We start from the raw sequence: 20744 nt of genomic DNA, 5'->3' as shown, positions 1-20744 counted from the left end.
ATATTATATAAAAATACCTGTGATTTCTATTGATAACAAGTTCATAGGTATTTCTAATATTATTGTGGTTTGTTGCCTGTGATCTTGAGAAGGAATTGCTAAGTTTCATGTAGATGTTAATGAGAGATTCCCATCCAGGTTCACATCACTGAATTGTCTTTGTGGAACTCATTAAGAATTTTTGTTGGTGAAAAGTCAGGTAGACCTTTCTTTATCCATCATATTTGAGTAAGTTAGTTTTTTATGTTCTGTATGATTACTCTTAAGTAGAGTTAGACACCCATCCCTTCAGAAATATCCTGATACATCCGCTGGAAGTTCTTGAAATAGCTTGGAAGAAATTTCTTTGTACTGGTCCATAATCACAGCAACAATACATTCTGTGGAAAAGGAAGGAGAAGATAAATGTTAAGCCTTGGAGAGTGTCTGCCTTCAAAGAACTCACATTCCAGTTCAACGAACATGAAATAAACATGTACAAAATAAAATACCAGCTTGAGATGCTGAGTTTAACCAGAGAACTGTCATGATTAATTGCTATAGGAAGGATGCAGGTAATAAGTGCTCTGATGCTTGTGTTACGGAAACACCAGAAAAGGTCAACACTTGTAAAAGGTCTCCAGGTGTTCTGCAGTTACTAAAGTGGTATAAACTGTACAATGACAGTGTGCCAGCCTAAGCTAAGAAGAGCCTGTAACTAAATTTGACTATTTGTCCAACACCTTGGAGCTGACTACAAATAAAGGGATGGCAGAGCTATTGAAGTTTGGTTGATAGCGAAAACAGAGCTAATCCTTGTTTTGAAGATGATGTGGTGGGGTGTCTGACTTCTGTTTTCTTTCGGTGGGGTACTTGATTGGTTCTATCAGTGTGATCTGGCCCTGATGCCTTATTTTAAAGATGTTCTCAAAAGCTCCATTGCCAGGGTCATTGATTAAATCACGCCTTCTAAAAACTATTTTTTTTTGCCTAAATCACCAAATTTCTGTAGTCCTCAGTTTCCTCCTTTTATAAAATTAGAGAATTGAGGTACATAATTTCAGGTCATTTCGTGAACTCTATTATCCTTGCTCATTTCCTTCACTTCTTCCTTCCTATTCTCCTTTCTCCCTACCAGAAATTTTAGACAAGGGGTAACAACATTCAAAGTTATTTAGTGATTTGAACTTTGGCTTAAATACTGCCCTTGTATACACTATGTAAAACCTTAAAATCTATAATTATTAGATAGCATATTTAATTCAAAAAAATTTAAATGATATATACATTCTGCATTTTGGTCTTAATGGTTTCAAAAATCTATTTAAAACTAATATGTTCTGCTGTATTAAGAAAGCAATAAATTATTGCTTCCTATATTTTATATATCAGTTTTTTAATTTTTGGGTAAATTAGCTTTTGCAGTGTTATTTTATTCAGGCCATGTCATTTGAAAATAATCATAGAGTATGCTTTTTAAATTTACTCAGTGAATCTGTACTCTCCAACTGAAATAAAATAGTATTTAAAAAAATTACACAGTGAAAACATTTATTGGGTTGTAATTACCACCTCCACTATAAGATCACAGTGTAGTGAACTTTGCTGGAATCTCTTTTTTTAGCATTATAAGAGATGCTGATTTATAAATGTAGAAAAATTATTCAAGTATAGATCTTAACAATTGTATGATTACCAAGAAGAGGAAATTATTTTGGTTTTGTATTCTGTTTGATTATGATGAGCTCAGAGGAGTTACATTTAAGAGAATGTTAATTGAAGTTCAAGAACAAGGGAAACATTTGACTATGCCCTCTGGTAATTTCAGAGGGTATTAAATTCTTTTAGCATGCTGGGCTCAAACAGAAACATCTGACAAATGGTAGAGAAATATTTAAGGACATTTCTTAATTAACATCTGTCATCTTTTTCTAGTCACATTTTTTTTCTTAAAATTTTTTTTCTCTGAGAGATTTGATCCTAGCATTGAATTAATTTCTTTCAAGGAACACTTGAAATTTTTCTTTAATCTTTTTGGATGAATTGTGTGTACTTTCATTTATAACTAACAAGCAATGTGGCTAAATGGTTGAGAACTGTTGGGAGCCAGTGAATTCCAGCTTTACTGTTGACTGTTGACCTTGAGAAAGTTACTTAATCCTTCTGACCTTCTGGTTGCTAGGAAGTAAAATGATTATAGTGTTAACCAACCTCATAAAATAGAGGATTTTCTAAAATAGTACTGTTTATATAGTACTTAGCACAGTGTGTGGCACATGATGAGATCTCATTCAATGACTTTTACTTTAATTCAGTAAGTATTACATACAGCATCCAAGGCCCTCTGCAAGGTGCTTTGGATACAAAAGTTAAGTTGATACTATACTAAGGGAAAGATGGTTCTGTTTTCCTTAGTTCCTTCAGTCTATAACATTTAAGAAGGCCCTTATGGAAAGTATTGCCTAAATAATCCCTTCTAAACTTTATTGTCAAGTGGCACAGGAGTTTGTTTAGTTTGATTTTAGAAGGCCAGTAAGAACTGGAACCATTGAGGAGAAATTAACAAGTGGATGAATTTCAGTTTAATACAAGTTTTGTGTGATTCTTGAGGGCAGGATTCATGTTGAATTAATTGTGCATCATTTGATTATTGAAGTTGCTACAAAAGTTTCTAAAAATTGACTGAAGTCTAAAACATAAGTCATTTGAAAATACAGTGACTTACTCCTTGGGTGCAGGCATGTAAAGTCTTTAAGCAGAGGATAGATGGCTGCTTGACATGAATGTTGTAGTATTAACCCAAGGTTAGATGGTACTTGAGTCTAACGTTTTAGCATCTATCTTAGCTTGGCTGCTATAACAAAGTACCATAAACTAGATGGCTTATAAACAACAGAAATTTATTTATTCCCGTTTGTACAAGCTGGAAGTCCTAATCAGGGTGCTAACCATAAATTGAGTTCTGGTGAGGGCCCTCTTCTAGTTCAGACATGGCTGTTTTGCTATGTCCTCACATGGTAGAAGGGCCAAAGGAGCTCTCTGAGGTCTCTTTGATAAGGGCACTGATTCCATTCATGAGGTCTCCACTCTGATCACCTGATCACCTCCCAGAGACCCTAATCACATTGGGTGTCAGTATTTCATCATTTGAATTTTGAAGGGGACACATGCATGGCAGCATAGATGGTTCCTTCCTGATCTAAGATTCTCTTATTCATTGATGATTGGATATAAAGCCATTCTACCTGATGTCTTCCTCTCCTCATAATGACTGTTAATGTTAAGAAGAAACCCCAGTCCATTTTAAGAAAAAAAGTGAAGCCTCACTTCAAAATATTACATTATTCAGATAACAGTGTTATCTTTTAACTCAACTTTATGAGAGAAAGACAGATGAATTTTAAGAACCTCTTAACCATTTCAGTCATAGCAGGATAACTAGTTAACCTAGCATAACATAGTAGAATAAACTCTAGGAATGGTGCTTATTTCTGTATGCCAAAGCCTGGCATATTTCTGAGATTGGATTCTGCTTTTCCCTCTCCCTCTTCCTCTGATAATGTCTGCAGGGAAGAGAGAATGAGAGCAGGTGGTACATATTTCATCCTTTCACTTCCATGAGGCCTCCTTACCGGGGAGTGAGGTCTGTGTTCCTTCCCATTTTTGCTGTAGTTTGGTTACTGGAAGAGGAGTCAGGGACTCTCATTCTTGGAGGGTGGGATGAAATGTTTATATATAGTGGACAAGGACATTTCTATAGCCCTTAATCTCTGTGCCAAAAGAAAAAATTGTATGTGTGTATATACATATATGTATATAAAAGTGCAGTTTCTGAGGATGACTGTTGGTCTTGGGATAAATAAACATTGTAAGAATTTTTGGCTCATTGATAGAGTGCATAAAAATGACCCACGAAGATTTGTTTGGTGTTGATAAAATGTTGCTGTCTAGACCAGTTTTAATAGGATGATAGCAGTAAACCTTGCCTTTGATTGAGTTTCTTAACTTTTGTGGAAGTTATATTTGACTTATTCCTTGGCAGGTCCATAAGCTTATTCCCTACTTTGTAAATTTGCTCTGTGCTTCATTTGACCTAAAGCTACACCTTTTACAGGATGCCCTTAACTTAGGTATGCTGTTCTTTGATGAATAAGCTTTTTTACTTGATTTATCACTCAACAGATGTTTATCGAGTGCTGGCTGTGTGACAGAATGCCTGCGACAGGCTAGAGTTTCAGAGATGAAAAAGATGTAGATCTAGATGTTTGGAAGAATTTTACTGTAAAACTCATCAAGGAACTGATTATTCTCTTTTATAAATTGTTCTATAGATTGAAAGAGTTGATATATAAAATAGACTTGAAAGCAAAACAGATGGGGGGAACAGAAAAAAAGTTATAAATCAGTTTCACTTATGAAATAACCCTAAGTGAAATATTAACAAATCAAATTTAGGAATATGTATTTTTTTTAATGACCAAATGGAGTCTATCCCAGGAATGCAAGGATGGTTTAGCAGTAGAAAAATGTATTCAGGTAATCTACCATATTTTTAGATTAAATGAAAAAATGTTTTTTATAGAGATGGCAGTTCTGCCTCAGAATGATACATATATTTAATGCAAATCAAAATCCATCAAATGTGATTTGAAATGCAAATCAGATCACATTGGTGAATAAAAGGCCATGAGTGGCTAAGGCAATTTTACTTAATAAACACTACAAAGAAAAGATAAAAAAATTGGGCTACATGTGACAAGTGGCTCTTTAAACAGAGTTAAGATATATTAGCATCAAAAGACTGGTATTCAGAATTCATATTTAGAATTCCTAATGCCATTTGGAAAAAAAGGGGTGGTAGGAGTTGAGTTAGGAAAACATATGCTTCTGGGCATTTCAAACAGAACTGAATATAGAGATTGGTTACAAAGGCATTAGAAAGACTGGGAGAGCAAAAGGGAGAAAGGGAGGGATAGAGTGGCAAAAACAAAAGAATGGGGTGATGCTGCCTGCTACCCCCACTGAACTGGAGCCCACAGACTGCAGCTGCTCCTGCCCCTCACTGGGGCCGTGGAGACCACGGTCACGCATCGGAACTGCTTCTGGAGTGACTTCTTGTCCGTCCTAGCCACAAGCAGGAACCTTCTCTCTCTCTTGCCTTCTCCACTCTCCAGTGCCTCTTATTGACATAACCTGACAGGAACTCAGCTGGCGAGAGTGTGGGGAATGTTGGTACGGATTCTAAGCCCCACCAGTATGGGGTATTGAACAGAAAGGTAGGTGTGGGGCTGACAGTGGAAAAATAAACAGCACAGGTAACAAAGGATATGAATACACATCTTACAGGTAGCTATTAACATGCAAAGGTGTGCACATTTTTACTGGTGATCAAGAAAACACAAAATAAAACATCAGTGAGCTATATCACAATCTAAAAATTAAAGTTTCAGGTTTGGAGGGTGGGAGAAAAATCTTTAACTAGTAGAACAGTGAATTGAGAGGAGTCCTTTGGAGAGCATTTGGCGCAATCTGGTCAAGTTACACCTGCCTTCTAATTTCTAGATAGCTTTTCTGTGGAAACTCTTGTATATAGTGTGTGAAAAAGTATAAAGCATAATTTGTTAATAGAGAAAAACTGAAAACCCAGTGTCCCTCAGCAGGGGAATGAATGAATAAATAAACCAGTCTCTGAACAGTGGAATAGGATGTAACATCTCAAATGAGTGAACATGGATGATTCCCAAAACACCATAGAGTAAGAAAAGTGAGTGTTAAAGGAATATGGACAGTATATTGTTTATGAAAATTGAAAAGCAAAACAGTACTGTTGTTTATGAATACATACCATCATAGTAAAAATCTTAAAATAGGTTTGGAAGAAGGGAAGCATACTTTGAAGATACTGATTGCCTTAGGAGATCGGGGAGGGAAGGAAAGGAAAACTGGTTGGAGGAGGTCAGGAGGTTAACAAAGTAGGGAGGCATCTGAAGCAAATTAGCGGCAAAATGTTACTGCTTAAATCTGCACAGTAGAGTAGGTGAATATGAGAGTTTTTTATGTTTGAATTATTTCCTGATTTAAAGAAATAGAAAATGAGAGAATTAAGAATCAGTCCCTCTGGGAAGCCACTGGGTAGGTGTTTCTTTTACTCTGTGTTCATAGTGTCCTTTGCATGTTTCTGTTATGAAAACATGCCACATTTTCTTGGGTGATCTTTTCTACTTGTCTGAATTCCTTCATGCCAGATACTTAGTATTTGTCACAGTGACTGGCAGACAGGAGCTAATGAAAGGCTGTGTGATTTAGAACAGCAACCATCACCACCAGGCCCTGTAAACATTAGAAGTATTTAAAGTTTTATATGATGGTGGCAGGGTTTTATTTACTAGATTGTCCATGCATTGTTGTGTGTATATTGGAAGAAGTTCAGGTACCTGAATTCCAATCCATTCAGTTTTGTTTTGGGCATCTTCAGATGAGTCGCATGTGTTTTCCCTAAGTATCATTGAATAGCAATGATTCACATTTAAAAATTTTTAAGTATTGATACATAGAAATAACATATACCTTTATTTGTAAATTAAAAACCTGAAAATAAAAAACTCCCATGAATCCACCAGTAACTGAGGAACTAGAATATTACCCAGACCTTTGAAGTTGCCCAACCCTATGGCCCTGTCTCTCCCAAGAGATAGTATCTTAAATTTTAGTTTTATCATTCCCTTGCATTTTAATATATTTTACTATGTATGTGTGTATATAATTTTTTCATGGATTTCAGAATAGGGGCAACTTGTAAGAAAGTGAATTCAGAATATTATTTTTTGTCTAATTATATTTTTTCAAGAAAAACCTTCATAATCCTTACAAAACAGGTAATTTTGAGGGTGTATTTTTCATATTTCTGTCATGCACCATTCTGTGCATTCTGAAATGACCTCTGTTGGAACTTTGTACTAGCCTTTCTAATACCATATGTCTCCCTGATGTAAGATGTTGTAGGAGGAAGCACTTCTGTGCTTTCCTGTTCTAAATTTGCAAATCAGGCAGTAATTTGCGTTGGTGGTTTAATTTTTAGTGGCTGGAAGCATGGAAGAGTAGCAGTGCTAGAATCTCTGAATCCAATTCAGAGATGCCATGAGAGTCTGTTGTGATACTACTTTATTATGGTTCACTTCCAGTTAAGAAGTGGTATTGGTCTCCTGGTTTATTGTATTTCTTGTATACGACTAGGCATCCTAATCTTTTAGTTACAGTAGGTTAAGTAAGATACTGCATTTTAAAATGTTAAATCTCAGTGTATCCACTAGATGTCAGGATCAGGAAAGCTGCAGTGTAACATGTAGACTCATAGCCAGAAGCAATGTGAGAAATTCGTTCTAACAAGTAAACTGAAGTACACAAGTCACATACTTTGTGATAAGAGTCAAGACTAGAAACGAAGTCTTCCAATTTCCAATCTATTCGTTTATGTCACATTTCTTTAAAGCAAGTAATTTAACTCCATGTAATTCCTGGACTAACAAAATATACTGTTGTTGACCTGGGCTAGAGATTCACAGTGAGATTTTAGTTATGCTATGATGGCCTTGAAGCTGGCTCCCAGTAATACCTGAATCCTGTCTTCCTTTAGATTTTGCAAAGGAAGGATCACTTTATTAAAGGATCACTTTATTAATGGCAGCACGAGTACCTGATTAGGATGGATTAGATAGAGTTGGTAAAGTTAAGGATTAAGTTGCTCACTAGAACTTACCCTATATCAATAAGATTTCACCAGGAAAGCAGAAACCTTGGTAGGTATTGTTAAACAGGACTTCATGTGTGGATTTCTTTACACAAGTGTTACAAGCCTGAGCAAAAAGAGAGTGCCAAGGTCTGAGTGTTTTCACTCGCAACATTCTGATACCAGTTCTCAGCTGTTCCCCAACACCACTTCTGACACCAAATGTATGGTTCTTTTCCCCCACACCAACCAGTTCTCCAACTCTCCAGACACCAATTAAGTGTCCTATGATTCATTTTGATTCTGACACTAACTGTGCGGACTCCACAGGGCTTGCCCTCTACTCTCGGTGCCGCCTGCAAGTCCCAGGCCTCCTGTACTTCTGACCAACAGGCTATGAATCAGGGTTCCCATTACCCTCTCCTCAAGTTCAGTTATCTGCTTTAATGGCTCAGAATTTAGGAAACACTTTACTTACTAGTACCAGTTCATTATAAAGGATTTTTTAAAGGATACAAATGAACACCAGATGAAGAAGTACATAGAGTGAGGTCCAGAAATGTCTTGAGCAAAAGAGCTTCTGTCCCTGGATGTATTTACCAACCCAGAAGCTCTGCAGATCCTGTTGTTTAGGTTTTTTTGTGGAGGTTCCATTATGTAGGTAGGCATGAGTGATTGTAAGTTATTGGCCACTGGTGACCTAAATCTCATTTCAGCTCCCCTCTCTGGGGGTCAGGACATGGGGCCAAAAGTTGCAGCCTTCTAGTCATGCCTTGGTCTTTCTGGCAACCAGTCCTCACCTTGAAGGTATCTAAGGGCTTACCAAGAGTTAACTCATTAAGACAGAAAGGGCTCCTGTCACCCAGGAAGTTTCAAGGGATTTAGGAGCTCTAAGCTAGGAACTGGGGATAAAGACCAAATACACATGTTACTATATCACATGAGGTAACTTAGATATTAATGATAACTATAGGAACAGTTGTCACTTCTAGAGCTGGGGCGTAAAAGTGAACAAGTAGGTGAGGCAGAATTTAGGAGCTGGACGGAGGGATCCTGTAAGGCTGGGAACTCAGACCTCTGAGGGGGCCAGGTACTGCACTGCCACTAGGGGCTCCGCAGTAAGCTGGGGCCTAGAGCTCTAGCTGTCTTCTGCTGAGAGGAAATGAAATGAAATACAGAAAGAGGCACCTTTTGTCTTCTCACCTTCCAGTTTCCTTTGGTCCTTTCCATTGATGGAACCTAATGAAAAGTCAGCTGGCAAAGTAGTCTTGGAAATAACACTTAACAGTTTCTTAGTCCCAACATCACAAAGCAGGTAATAGAAGGATGAGCTTGGGGGTGAGAGCCCCCCTCTTTTACTATTCAGCATTAATTTACCCATGTTGATTTAAGAACAACAATAACATTTGCATGCTTCCTCTGAATTCTAGTTGGATAGCTCATGCTCAGATTGTTTAGGAGTCTAGGTGGGAGGAGAAAAACTCTATGAATACGGAGTCCCAGAGAGGATGCTAAGTCTACTTATTTTATCAAGTTCAGTGGAACCAGGTGTGGAGAGAGACTTGAAGTCCTGTTATCTCAGGTTCTGTTTGCACGTTTACCACATAAAGATCAGAAAACAGGAAGGGCAAGAGAAGGGAAATATTAGTTGAACAGATTATTTGTTGCCCACTTGACATTGTGTTAAAACAAAAGATACTGTTTAGCAGTTTCTTTTGGGGAGAAAGGAGAGAACGAAAGAATCGGAGACATAGCTGAGAGAAGGTAGTTAGGTGGTTGATGTGCATCTGCAGTGCCCTCAGTAGAGCAAATAGCATAATGTCAGGGTAGTTGTTACAGATGCTTTATTGGTAGGCTGGCTTCAGTTGGTTATTTCTCTCCTTATACCGGTACTCCGCTTTTGGGGTTTTTCAGGCTTCTTGTGTAAAGTTAATATGTTCAGTACCATCAGCTGCTGAGTTCCTAATGTGAGTTGTAGTCATATTGGGAGCTGTGAAGGTTGGTTACCATAGGGAAAGGGGTGGGGAGAATGGGTGAAATAGAAGAGGGTAAAAAGGCACAAAGTTCAAATTGTAAAATAAGTTAGACATAGTAATGGAAGTCAACATAGAGACTATAACCAATAATACTGTAATATCTTGCTGTGGTAATGGGATAACTACACTTATTGTGGCAAGCATCTAGTGATTTGTATAATTATCAAGTCACTATGTTGTACATCTGAAACCAGTATACTATTGTACATCATCTTTATTCCAATTTTAAAAAATCATGCTAGAAAAAAGAAAAAAGCTAAGAAGGAATTGTGATTATACTTCTTTTAATTATTGTGTACCTAACTGATCCTCCAAAAAAAAGAAATGACACTGGATCCCACCTATTTACAGTGATTAAGTTAGTTCAGCAGGTATGTACTGAATATTTACTGTGCACTGTGCTGAAGATTTACTTTGTGTGCTTGTATCAGAGAGTGCACCACATACACATTTGGCCAATAGAGTCAATATTCAGCTAAGGTGAAAGCTGGAAATCATCATAGAAGAAAACTCTGGGTTGCATTAATAAATATGAAAAGTCATCAAAAATTAATTACTGCAGTGTTACTAGTTTTACTAGATTTTTTAGTTTTGACATGTTGAAAATTTTTTTGTTCTTACACTATTGTCAGCTGCTAGATTACTCCTGGAGTCACTCTGCTATTCGTTTGCAATATTAAATCATCATTTGCTTTAAGTGGTGCTGCTGCAGTTTCATAGAAGCAGTTCTACAAACAAGACTTTGTGCAGTGTTTGAAGAAGGTGGTGCCTGAATATTTTCAGAAGCAGATGTGCTGAGATTGTTGATGTCATTTGAATTATTTTTGTAGTTTTTACTATTTTAACTTGTACATGCTGCTTTATACAATCACTTGAGAAATGTTTTTCCTTAAACCTTAGATCTAGAAATACAGTTGTGGAGTTATGTGACTGGTTTTTAGGACTGTGAATTTTTCCTAGCCTTTCAACTAGCTAGTATTCACTTAATTGCAACATTTTCTGTATAATGGATTAATTAGAAGAATATTTTCAGCATGTGTCCTATACTGTTTCTGTGATTACCCTCTAAGAGCCTGTCAATTTGGTTATTTCTTCAGCAGGTTCTAGCAAATGAATTACTTTCTTTGAAAGAACCATTGCTTAATAGAAATTTTTTCTTCTGTTAGCATTGTTACTATCTTCAAAATGCACTGTTAGTACTTTTTAAAAATATTAAAGCAGCTTTTTAGCATATAATAGCTACTTGGTTGAGTATAGGACAAAGCAATTGCAGAATCTCTTGTATATCTGATAGCTTGTCTGTGGAAGGAGAATGATGAAAGTAATTCACCACATTTTTGCTTATGCAAAATATTATATTTTGTTGTATTACATGGTGTCTGAACACAAAAGTGAAGGATGTGTGTGAATAAAACAAATTTGTGATTGCTCAGTCACTCCTGGCCTTTCTTTGTCCTGTGTATTCCATTGTCAGTGAAAATTGCATCTTACTTTTCATCACCGATTTTCCATTCTGTTAACATTTCTCATATTCCCAGTACATGTATGAGAACCAGAGATTTCTTGGCAGACAAGTAAAGCAGAAGAAGGCTAAATTCCACATTAATTTGCCGTCTTGTCCATTTTAAAGACTTGAAGTTGTTGCTACAGGTCTGAATGTCTGATAGGATAGAAAAATAGCATATTTAGTAAGTAATATATTTATGTCCAACAACAATTCAGGAACATTTTATAGTAATATATTTTCTAGAAGCCTTTTTGTCTATGATTTAGAGTTTGGCTAAATGCAAGAAATTCTGTCTTCAACACAAAATAGTTGGCAGTTTCTAGTGATTGTTTTGACAAGTTTTTTCAGATTCACACATTTTTAGTCCCCATAAATTAGAATATATGAAATTGTAGTAAATCATTCTTGTGAAATCTGTTGTTCTGGAGTTTTATTACAATAGAGTGTTTTGAGTATATCTCCTTTTTCTCTAACACTTCATATTTTTTTGTGTTTTTATTCAGTTACCTGTGTTGACAATGGTAATGGATGTTGGCTTAATTTTGGAGTTTGCCCTTGTGAAATCTTGAGGGGGCAGAACTGACACTTGGCTTGTAATTCTCTCTCAGAAGATGGAAATAATTCCCAAATAAGGCTTTTGGAGGACTTAGGGTCCAAAGGAAATTGATTAAAATTTAAACCCACATCTTAAACCTTATTTTGCTCAATGTTATGAATTCTGTTCAGTTTTACCAAGCTCAGAATTATGATAATAGGCTAGTCTCCATTCTTATTTGCATTTTGGAGCCATCATTATGGGTGTAGAGGATACTGTATTCTTCCTAAATTGTCCTGGCAAACTGTAGACTTTCTTGATATCCATATAGTCTGTCATTTTATTTCCCTTAGATTTAACATTGCAAATATTCTTAGTAGTTGTACATAAAGTTAATTGCTTTTACTGAGAGGCAGTGTATCTTTGTTGTTTTGAGTGAGAAGGCAATAAGCTCTTTCTAAATTTTCAGGCCTTTTTTTTTTTCAAAGTAGGAGAGCCAGGGAGGCTTTTATTGAGAAATACAGTGAGAGGACACACAGAGCTCCCGGCTCACACCAGGAGGAGACAAGAGGCCCTCTCAGGCCTTTTTTTAAGCAACTCAAGAGTTGTCAGTTGTCAACATTTATTTTGTCTTTTCCCTCCTTGGAACAGTTCTATAATTTTACAGACAAATTTTTGTTTTCTGTATATACTTTTAATCATGCATTCAGTAAATATTTATGACTACCTACAACATCTCCAGGCATTGTTTTTGATGCTGGAGATAGAGTAGTATACAAAACAAAGCCCCGCCTTCTTAAAGTTTACTTTGATATGGGAGACAGAGTAAGTAGATTATCAAAAGAAATGAATATATGTTAGATGGTGATAGCCATTAATTTGGGACGGAGTAGAGAGGGAAAGAGACTACAGATGGATTAGTCAAGGAAACCCTTTCTGAGGCGGTCTCATTGAAGCAGTGGCCTGAATGAAATGCAGTAGTTTGTCCTTTGAAGGTCTTTGGACAGAACATTCCAGGTCAAGAAAAAGCAGAAGTAAAGGCTGTAAGGAGGGAGAAATCTTGCTGTGTTAGAGAAACTGCAACAGACTTGGTGGAAACTGGTGGGAAAAGAGACCAGAGTGAGTTAGGGACACATCATGTAGGGTTTTGTAGTCCTGGTAAGAAGTTTGGATTTTATTCTGAGTGCATCAGTAAGCAGTTGCATGTTTTTGAGCAGAGAAAGGATGTGGTCGATTTATGTTTTTAATAGGTATCTTTACCTCTTATGAAGAGATTGTAGGAGGAGGAACAGGTAGAACCAGTTAGGCTTTTGAAGCAATCCTGGCCAGAGATAATAGTGGTGAGGAGAAGGCTGGGATAGCAGTGTAGCAGTAAAGGAGGTGAGATGGGGTCTCCTTTAAGCTACTGAGAAAAGTGTGTTGAGGAGGAGGAGGGAGTGTCGCTATGTCAGGTGCTCCTGGCGGGTGAGAACTTGAGAACTGACCTTAGGAATCAGCATGATGAAAGTTATTTGATGGCTTTTCCAGAGCACTTTTGATGGGGGTAGGGTTGGGCAAAAGCCAGGTTTGGGTGAGGTTAACAGAACGGAAGGAGAGGCATAAAAGACAGTGAGTGTAGGTGACTCTTTTAAGGGATTTTGCTGCAAAGACAAGCAGAGTATATGGTGTGAGCTGGTGAGGGAAATATAATCAGAATACGTCTTTGTTTTGTTTTAAGGTGGGAAAAATAATTGCATGCATTCCAAAGGGAAGGGTATGGGAGAAGAAGAGCCATAAAGTAGGAAGGAAACTCAGGAGACTGTATTGTCCTAAATGTCAAAAGAAAAAAGTGTTTCAGGAAGGAAGAAGTGAAGTGAAGCAAAGGCTATTAAGAGGTCCAGTGAGTTGTAGTGTGAGAATTGCCCTTTGGATTTTAGCCAGGTGCAGGTTTCGGTGACCTTGCAGGACCAGCTTCATTATACTGGTGGGTGTAAAAGCCAGATTAGAATGAGTTGAAGGAATGGGAGGTGAAAAAGTAGGAATAAGTAATGACAGGCAGCTCATTTGCCAGCTCTTGCGGTAGAGAGGCAGACAAGGTGGAGCGGTGGTAGAGGCGGTGTGGAGCCTTGAGTAGCAGGAGAACCGGTGCCCCAGGAAAGGGTGGAGCAAGTGGTTACTGAGGAAGGAAGGGTGGGACAAAGGATAGTAGATGCTTACATTTGTAAAAATGTGGTGAGGTCATTTCTTGCATGGGAAGATAGATTGTGGGAGGTTTAAGGAGACTAAAAAAAAAAAAGCCTGTGGAATGGTCACCTGGCAGAGTGGGAGACTAGATGACTGGAGATCGTCAGTAGGATGGCTGAGCTAAACTGAGGCCGTGTTCCATGTTGGTGGTCATAACGGTTAACCTAGTGGTTCTTAGCTGGGGGCCGTTTGGGGGGCTATTTGGCAGTGTCTGGAGATGTTTTTGGTTGTCACAGGTGGGTGCTGCGGTGATACCAGGTGTCTAGTGGGTAGAGGCCTGGGATACTGCGGAACATCTTACCGTGCACAGGACACCTTCCACAATAGAGGCTCACAGGGTTCAAACGTTAATACTGCCAAGTTTAAGATCATCTGATTTGTAAGGAAGCCAGTCAATATGAGTTTTTTTTCTTGCCAGCTACCCGGAAATATTTACTAGGTTTTTAAACTGTACATGAAGAAAACTGATACTAAATAAATAGGGTAATTCAGATTGTGTTAAGTACAGTAAAGAAAGGAGTTGAGTGATGTGATAGAAGGTAAAGGGGTACGGGTACAGCTGCTAGGGATAAGGTTGGCAGACAACAGCCTCTGAAAAAAGGAATGTGCAATGAGGCCTGAAGAGTGAAAAGAAGCCAGTCACGTGGAAATTCTTGGGGTTAGCATTCTGGGCAGATGAGACAGTATTAAACCCCTGAACTCAAAAGAGTAAATGAAGTAACAGCATCTCTTAGGAACTTTCTAGAAAGAGAGAGAAAATAGTATATTAACGATGGAGTATAGTTGTGTTTCTGTTGGCTTCTATTATTCTAATAAAGTAACATCTTTTCAGATGTTTAATGGGAAAGTGGTCTAATGTATCCAGTGCCCTTTGTGAGCTCAAAAATACGTTCCACAGACTGCCAGCCAGGAAGAGTGTGCTCCTTTCCAGGCAAGTCACCGACTTTGGAACAAACATGTAACATTGTAACATAAGAGCTCATAGTCACAAAATTTCACCAGAAATACTACAGATACTTGAAGTAAACTATATCTGGTTTCTACATTAAATATGTATTAAATTTCTTTCTAGCTTATTTAGTAATTATAATGTTTATATCCAAGAATTAAAATAAAAAGTAACTTGAAATAGAATTGTTTAGCCTTTTCTTCCTACATTCATTCAGATTGTATGTAATACAGTTTATTATTCTAAAGTATAATACTTATTTACTTTGAAATAGTGCCTTTAAAATATAACAGTAATGTTTTGGACCAAATTTTATAATAATCTGAAAAATCCTTCATATCTTTTGGTATCTTTCATATCAGATTTATCTGTTCATCTGAAACTTAGAAATCTTATTAGTCAGAAGTCTTTGAGATGCAATGACAAAAACCCAGCTCAGCTAAACAGGCAAAAAGGAAATTGGTTGAAAGAAACTAGGGGAAAGAAAACCAGAGGAAAGGCTAGCAGGGAAACAGAATCTGGAACTTGGGAACAAATGGAATCAAACATTAATGACATGAGGGCATTTTCTCTGACCCTCCACTGCATGTCAGCTTCGTTCTTTTGTGACAGATTGACTTTCTCTCTGGCAAGAAACGTGGCTGCCACGCACTGAAGCCTCACGTCCTACTGGCTCTGCGACAGGGAGGGGGCAGGTCCTCTCCATCGGTCAGGCTCCTCTAATGACAGCCGTAGCCATAGCAGCAAACAGATTGCCAGGCATGGCACTGAATGCTTTGCTTGTATTCACCTGTTTAGTGATTTTATGGACCCTCTGCAGTGGATATTATTGTCATGTGCATTTTATGGTGACAAACTGAGGCATGGAGAAGTGAAGAAACTTGGTGAAAGTCATGGCGCTTGAAGTGGTAGAGCTGAGGTTTGAACCCAGGCAGTCTGGCACCTATCAGAGCTGACAGTTGGCCACTGTATCATATTTGTTGAAATAAATCACAATGAGGAGATGGGAGGTTTTTTGGTTTGTTTTGTATTTGGCTGAAGAGTTAAATCATGCAAGACAGGGATATGGTTTTAATTTTTTCATTTATCCTAATAAAAAAGGACAACTGATAATATTACAATAAACTGTTTTCAGATCTTTGAAAAATTCCATGAGCTTTTGTTCAGAGAGGAATACATGATATGAGTTGCCTGTAACAGCATCGTGCTGCATGCCACGGGGTCTTTCTGCACTGGACAGCAGTTGTACCACATTAGTGGTTCCTAACCAGGGGTCATTTTGACCCCCGAGGGGACATTATCAAGAATCAATTTTGGTTGTCACCACTTGTGTGGTGGGTCACTACTAGGTTATCTAGTGTGTGCAGGCCCAGGGCGTTGCTAAAGATCCTATAATATGAGACAGTCTTCTTCAACAAAAGAATCATCCAGTCCTGAATGTTAACAGTGTTGAGGTTGAGAAACCTGCCATTTCAAACTGTGTCTGTGTTTGGGGTGAAGAGGTAAGAGCCTCTAAGTCTGAGTATGTGTGGAGAGTGAATAGGTCAGGACCAAGTGTGATACAGGGTGAGGGTATAGACTGTGCTGCCTCAAAAGGACTGACTAGTGGGAGAGGTTTGCAAAAGGGGATGTAGGAAAACAGAGCAGAGAAACTTCACTAGTTTCAGTAATTTCCCTGAGGACTGACTGTGCACCTAAAAGAAAAAAGGTAAGGAAATCTGATCTCTCCCATCTGCCTCCCTCCTGTAGTGGTCTCATTGCAGTAATTTTAGGACAGCATTTCAGCAATACTTTTGGGAAAAAAGGGCTAAAAATGGTGATTTGTGATTTACTCTGATTTATAACATTGCAATTCATTGATAAATTGAAGACTGGTTTGTTTTAAAAGAAATAGAGCTATTATTATTTTTTAAAGAGTTATTTTGTGATTTGGGGCTTATAATTTTAACAATGGCCAGCATTAATTGAATGCTTTCTGTGTGCCAGACATTGTGCTAAGTCAGTGCTTGATCTCATTGAACTCTTGTAGTAATCCTTTAGAATAATTACTGTGATTATGTATATTTTACTGATGAAGAGAGTAAGTCTCAGGTTAACTAGCATCCTCAAGGTCAAACAGCTAATAAGCTAATAAACTAGATTTGGAATTGTTTGATTCTGTAGACTAAACTCTTAACACAAAATCGTGTACTGCAAAGACAATTACAGTCCTTTCTCATGCTTATTTCCCATTTATTTGAAGTTTTGATACCACTGGGTAGCTGTACTTTAGGTCTCCAGTCTTGTTAGAGAATTTACATATGTTTGGGAACAGATACTCTTTATGTATTTGAAAGCTTTAAAAAATCAAACCTGTAAAGTGTTCAAATGGTTCCTTTAAAAAACCTATTGAATAAATTTAGTAATCATTTTGAGGTAATATTTGGATATGATGACTGGAAAAATATATTTCTCCTTGTATATAAAAGCTTGTATTATTAAACTTTTTACAATGCATAAAATAATTAAGATGAAATATTTCTCTTAGTTTTTAATTTCAGCCAAGCCAGCTATGCAAAACATTGTACAAAATCTATGTAAATAGGGATTTTAATATCAAAAATTAAGGTAGGTCGCTAACTCACGTTGGGGGAATATTTTTTTAAAAGAAAGGGGATCCTTCAGCATTTACCAAATTGGTGGATAAGTTAGACTGCTTTTAACATTTTCTAAGGCAAGTCCATCAGACTTTGACCTCTCAAGCAAATAATGGCTACCCAGATACTACATGTACTGTTATTTCCTCTTTGGGAAGGTTAAAGTTATGAGCATATGCCACTGCCCAGGGAGTAGGTGGAGGAAGGGGGGACAACACAGGTGGCCAAAAGTGCTAACTCTGTTCACAACAGACATCCTATAATGGGAGTGAGTAATAAGGTGTCTTCTTTTGTTGGTAAATATATTGTTACTTTTATGTTTTGTTTCATTTATATTTGCCAGCAGTCCGTATTTGGAGATAAAGTATTGAGATTGAGGATAGGGAGTGGGCAGAGTGTCTGTGATACCATAGTTGCCTTCCCCATAATTACTGCCACCTCCATGTCTGAACCTGGTTTTCCTATATGTTCCTGACACCTCCTTCCACCTTCATCCTCACTGAGTCATGGCACATTCTTGGGCAGCATTTATGCCGCTGCCTTATTTTTACCATTTCCCTCTGCAAATTTACTAAGTTGTGATAATTGCTGGCTCCCTTTTTGCTTGTTTGCTGTGTTAACATCTAAGTTACGTTATTCATATGGTTGTATATAGTTGATGCTGTTGAATAATCAATCTATGAGTTAAAAAATAAAACATTTGATTAATCCTAGGAGTGTATCTGATGTAAGAAATGTTGGTTTATATGTGGTAAAAATTTTTTAAGTGGGTTATTGATTGATAACTCCTTTTAATCTTTAATGGTTAAATATGGTTTGAATACTATCTTCCTTGTATTCCCAGTAGGATTTTGTTCTACAAGAAGGGAAGTATCTCTGTTATTTAGAAATAATAGTCTCAATATTTACTTCCTTGAGGAGTCTATTTTTGATATTAGTGTAAATTGAGAATATATGCCTCAAACATTTTATCGGAGTAACATTAGTATAGATGTTAATCAAATGTAAATATTACAAAGTGTATGTAAAAATTTACTCATTTTTTCCAATCTTGATTTATGTAACTTTTTTGGTATGTGGAAAAGGGACAAGAACTATAAATTCAGAGCCAAATGTGCTTTTGTTGTTCCAAATTTTTAATACCAGAAGCATATAAACCTGCACCTGTTGGTAATTAAGAGCAAGCCAGCCTTTGCCAAATCCCAGGCCTCTGCTTAAATTTTTTTTTTACTGGAACTAAATGATGTTGCCATTTTCATTTTTAGGTTTGCTGGCATGGGTAATCTCATTAAGGTGCTAACCAGGGACATAGACCACAATGCAGCACATTTTTTCTTGGACTTTGAAAGTAAGTCTCTTTAGCCCTTCACAGCTGGTGCATAATGGTAAAGGTGAAAGATTAATTATACTCACACCACAGTGAAGGCCAGCCAGAGTATTTGTTAATAAAATATGGGGATCAGACAAAGTTTGCATGATTTTTTTCTTAATTGTAGGCAAACATCACCATCATATGTATGATTTAGTTTTTCATTTGCTAAAGTCATGTTGAGTCTGTAGCCAGTGCTGTCCTTTCATTAGTCCATGAAGCAAGTAGCCTTATGATGAAATTCTAATAGTATGCCTTAGTGTCTGTGTCCACCAGTCCATTTGCTTATAATCCTATGATAATTTTATAAAAACCGGAATTGTGCTGCATATCCAGAATCAGAATACCTTAAATAACCTCCACGGATTTATTAATAATCTAAATTTGGTTAGAAATGCATGCTTTAATGGCATACAGGAAGAAAGTTTAAGATTCTGCTCTTTTGAGATGAAATGCAAAGGTGAGCTGTGGCCAAAACTCTTTTAATATTTGGCTTTGAAATAAATTGTTTCAGTGCAATATTCAGCAAGATTACTTGTGAATAATTCTTGATCAGAAATTTTTTTTTCAGAATACTAACACTATTGGAATACTTAAAGAATTTTTCATTATAAGGCCCTAAATGAAACTTGTCTTGGGAGAATTTTAAGAAGAATTAGAGCAACAGTTGTGCCATTTGTACAGGAAAACCACATTTCACCTCTAGGTCCTACATATCAACACCTTGAGAACCTGGTTTGCTGTTTGCCAGAGCACAGTCTGGGTAACCTGAAGGACGAATTCATGGCCTAATGAACATTTTCCCTGTTACTATTTAAAAAATTATATATATATATCATGTGTTCTTTTTTATAAAGGGATATTTTCTCTTTTCTCATTCTTGTCTTGACAGGTACCTTAACATGGGGAATCTTCTTAAAGTTTTGACATGCACAGACCTTGAGCAGGGGCCAAATTTTTTCCTTGATTTTGAAAGTGAGAAGATGATTTTATATCTATTTCTCTTTGCCTGCGGTAGACTGCGTTTGTCTTGCTCTCAATGAATGTTTCCACTTTGCCATCTTTTTAACTGCTTTGCATGACTGAGCTATGAATTGTTTGAGTAAAATTTCTGGTGCCTTCTAGAACGTGAAGTCTTAATTTTAGATTAAATTGTGATAAATGTTCTTGCTTGAATTTTTATAAGTGATTCCTATCTCTTAGTTGGACATTTATACTTTGAGATCTCCAATGAAAACATTTGAGATTCTCTAATGCAAACATTTTTATGAAAAAATTTTTGGTGGAAAGAACAAGTGCTACTTCAAGATTTATTAATAGAAGCAATATTTGGAGAAATTTTATTACACTTGAGAAAAATTGACTAGGTTTCAATTGTTCTATGTACCTCTTGAAGTATTTTAAATACAAATCTGTTCATGAAGGCCATTCAAAGCTCAGTAATTTGGGCATAATATTAAAAGGTAAGTGTGAACCTTGATTATTTAATCTTTGCAGGATAATTGATTTGAAAAGTTAAGCTCATTTGTATTTATTTCAGGATTTCATTTTTTTTTAACTCTAAATAAAAAAGAAAAATAATGGGTTCACAGACCTTTGAGTAATTTGCCTTCTGTTTGTTTCATGTCGCATGACCTATTGTAATATGGTCTGAGAGTGGCAGGTAAGTGTCACTGATCCCCATGCATGTTGAAAAGCTTTTGCTTTTTTGGCTGTCAGTGTTGCTTTAGCTTGTCTGGTTGTCAAATTAAGAACAATGATATTTAATTGGTGTTTCAATGTGA

The 20744-nt window shown here is 36.9% G+C and overlaps 1 protein-coding gene across 19 annotated transcripts in view; it reads left to right on the top strand.

The window, feature by feature from the left end:
- The window catches only part of CYRIB (CYFIP related Rac1 interactor B), a 147879-nt gene that overhangs the window by 97806 nt on the left and 29329 nt on the right, over positions 1-20744 (top strand). For 11 of the 19 annotated variants that reach the window (XM_073230136.1, XM_073230132.1, XM_037020680.2 and 8 more), the window contains one exon: positions 19853-19935. In XM_073230136.1, coding sequence (XP_073086237.1) covers positions 19863-19935 — 73 coding nt within the window. In that variant the 5' untranslated portion in view covers positions 19853-19862. Of the gene's footprint in view, positions 1-18856; positions 18940-19852; positions 19936-20744 lie in introns of all 19 variants that reach the window. The other 8 variants (XM_073230138.1, XM_037020677.2, XM_037020678.2 and 5 more) reach the window with 2 other exon arrangements.

This window comes from Manis javanica, chromosome 2 (genome assembly GCF_040802235.1).
Source record: "Manis javanica isolate MJ-LG chromosome 2, MJ_LKY, whole genome shotgun sequence".
NCBI lineage: Eukaryota > Metazoa > Chordata > Mammalia > Pholidota > Manidae > Manis > Manis javanica.
This window is presented reverse-complemented; position numbering and strand designations above follow the sequence as displayed.